Source organism: Babylonia areolata, chromosome 33, assembly GCF_041734735.1.
Source record: "Babylonia areolata isolate BAREFJ2019XMU chromosome 33, ASM4173473v1, whole genome shotgun sequence".
Classification (NCBI taxonomy): Eukaryota; Metazoa; Mollusca; class Gastropoda; order Neogastropoda; family Buccinidae; genus Babylonia; species Babylonia areolata.
In genome coordinates this window covers 16525668-16528167 of record NC_134908.1, presented here as the reverse complement: position 1 = coordinate 16528167, position 2500 = coordinate 16525668, and the positions used below count along the sequence as shown (strand labels likewise).

General features: G+C 51.0%; 1 protein-coding gene across 1 annotated transcript in view; it reads right to left on the bottom strand.

The window, feature by feature from the left end:
* LOC143276890 (kinesin-like protein KIF13A) overlaps window positions 1-2500 on the bottom strand; it is a 332067-nt gene that overhangs the window by 82616 nt on the left and 246951 nt on the right. Inside the window, exon 10 of the mRNA XM_076581546.1 lies at window positions 1871-2007. Within this exon, the coding sequence (XP_076437661.1) occupies window positions 1871-2007 (137 nt within the window). The remainder of the gene's footprint in view (window positions 1-1870; window positions 2008-2500) is intronic.

Genomic DNA, 2500 nt, shown 5'->3' with positions numbered 1-2500 from the left:
CTGTCTGTTCATCTATGATGATGATATCAGACTGAAAATAAATTATATTGTGATTATTATTATTATTATTCTTTGGATTATTATCATTTCTATCACCATAATGATGATTGCTATCATTAGTTAGAAATCATCATTTCTGTATATTCGAATGAAAAGGGGGGCGGTTGAGGTGGAGGGGAGGGGGAGGGGGGCGAGGAGGAGGGGACTAAGAAAGGAAAAAAAGGAGAGAGAGATAGACAGATATATATATATATATATATATATAGAGAGAGAGAGAGAGAGAGAGAGAGAGAGACAGAGACAGAGACAGAGACAGAGAGACAGAGAGAGAGAGAACAGAATGTGGAAAAGATTGAGTACAAAATGTAAAATGGAGAGGGTGAGTGTCAGTGACTGGAGGAAGAAAAAACAAACAAATAAACACCATAATATTTTGGAAGGGTGTGTGTGAGAGGGGGGACAGGGGAAGCGGGATTAGGACAAAAAACAAACAAACAAAAAACAAAAACAAATCAATAATCAAATATTGTGTGCACTACTTCTGTAGATTATTATTTGAAAAGAGGTTGATGTGGTGACCTACCCCCCTCCCCCCACCCCACCCCTTTCCACCCCCCCCACCACCCCCCCCCCCGTCCCCAAGACAAAAAACCTAACCTTATTCAACCCTCTCCCCCTCCCCATCGTTTACCCCTACCACCACTCCCCTCCCTCCCACCCCCCACCCCCCGAATCCTCCCCCCAGACAATCGATGAACCACACATCGCCATCTACATCGTTCCCACACAGGACAAAGGAGCAATAGGAACAGCAGCAGCAGGGATTTTTTGTGTGGTGATTCTCATCATTCTGTCTTCAGCTACACAGCCAGCCATACGGCGAACACTCCCTAGCCAGTGTTCTGTGGCCATGCTCTTAAGAGGTTGACGGTTTTAGTTTCCGTTTGTTTCGGTGTTTTTTTTTTTTCTTTCTTTCTTTCTTTCTTTTGGTAGGTGTGTATGAGCTTTACGTTCGTACGTGAAAAGGACAGGGGGCACACTCACTGACATCTACACACACACACACAGACACACACACACACACACACACACAGGCACAGACACAGGCACAGACACACACACACACATACCACACACACACACACATACACGTGTAAGCTCGCTTGCTGTCACACACACGCCCCGTTGTTGAAGATGTCCACCACAGCGTGTTGCCCACACACACCACACCACACCACACCACTCCACACACAATCCCCTCCACACTCCCCCATCGCCCCTCCCCCCCACACCACCCTGACCACACCCCCACCCCCCACACACGCCCTCACCTTGCAGCCTGCAGATGGGTGATGAAGATCTCGTTGTTGGAGACGTCCACCTCAGCGAATTGAGCCATGATGCCCAGCTCCCACCCCTCTCCCCACACCACATCCATACACACACACACACACACACACACACTTCCCCATCGCTCCCACCCCCCTACCTCCCGCGCCCTCCCAACACCCACACGCCCTCACCTTGCAGCCTGCAGATGGGTGATGAAGATCTCGTTGTTGGAGACGTCCACCTCAGCGAGTTGAGCCATGATGCCCAGCTCCCACCCCTCTCCCCACACCACATCCACACACACACACACTTCCCCATCGCTCCCACCCACACTCCCTCCCGTGCCCTCCCAACACACCCACACACCCTCACCTTGCAGCCTGCAGAGGGGTGATGAAGACCTCGTTGTTGGAGACGTCCACCACAGCGTCTTGCAGCATGACGCCCACCCCTCACCCCTCTCCCTCCACACCACATCCACACACACACACTCCCCCACCGCCCCGCGCCCTCCCAACACCCACACACACACCCTCACCTTGCAGCCTGCAGAGGGGTGATGAAGACCTCGTTGTTGGAGACGTCCACCACAGCGTGCTGAGGCATGATGCCCAGCCCTGACAGCTGGATGTCCTGCTCCTCTTCCGCGTCCGGCCGTCCCACCAGCGTGTGGTCCTGATACCACACACACACACACACACATACACACACCATGGTCAGATTCAGTGCAAATTGATTAGATATCGATACTTATATAGCTGCCTATTCTCGGTCGGAGACCAAGCTCTCCAAACACGGGGTCATTTACGCAGCAGGCTGCCTACCTGGGTAGAGCCGACGGACGGCTGCCACTGGACGGCTCATCATTCGTTTCCTGTGTCATTCTATCACGTATCTGGCACGCACACATACACACCCAGACAGACATATATCATTTTACGTGTATGACCGTTTTGTATTTTTTTTATCCCGCCATGTAGGCAGCCATACTTCGTTTTCTGGTGATGTGCATGCTTCTCTTGTTTCCATAATCCAGCGAACGTTGACATGGATTACAGGATCTTTAACGTGCGTATTTGATCATCTGTGTGCGTATACACACGAAGGGGGTTCAGGCACTAACAGGTCTGCACATATGTTGACATGGGAATTCGGAAAAATCTCCACC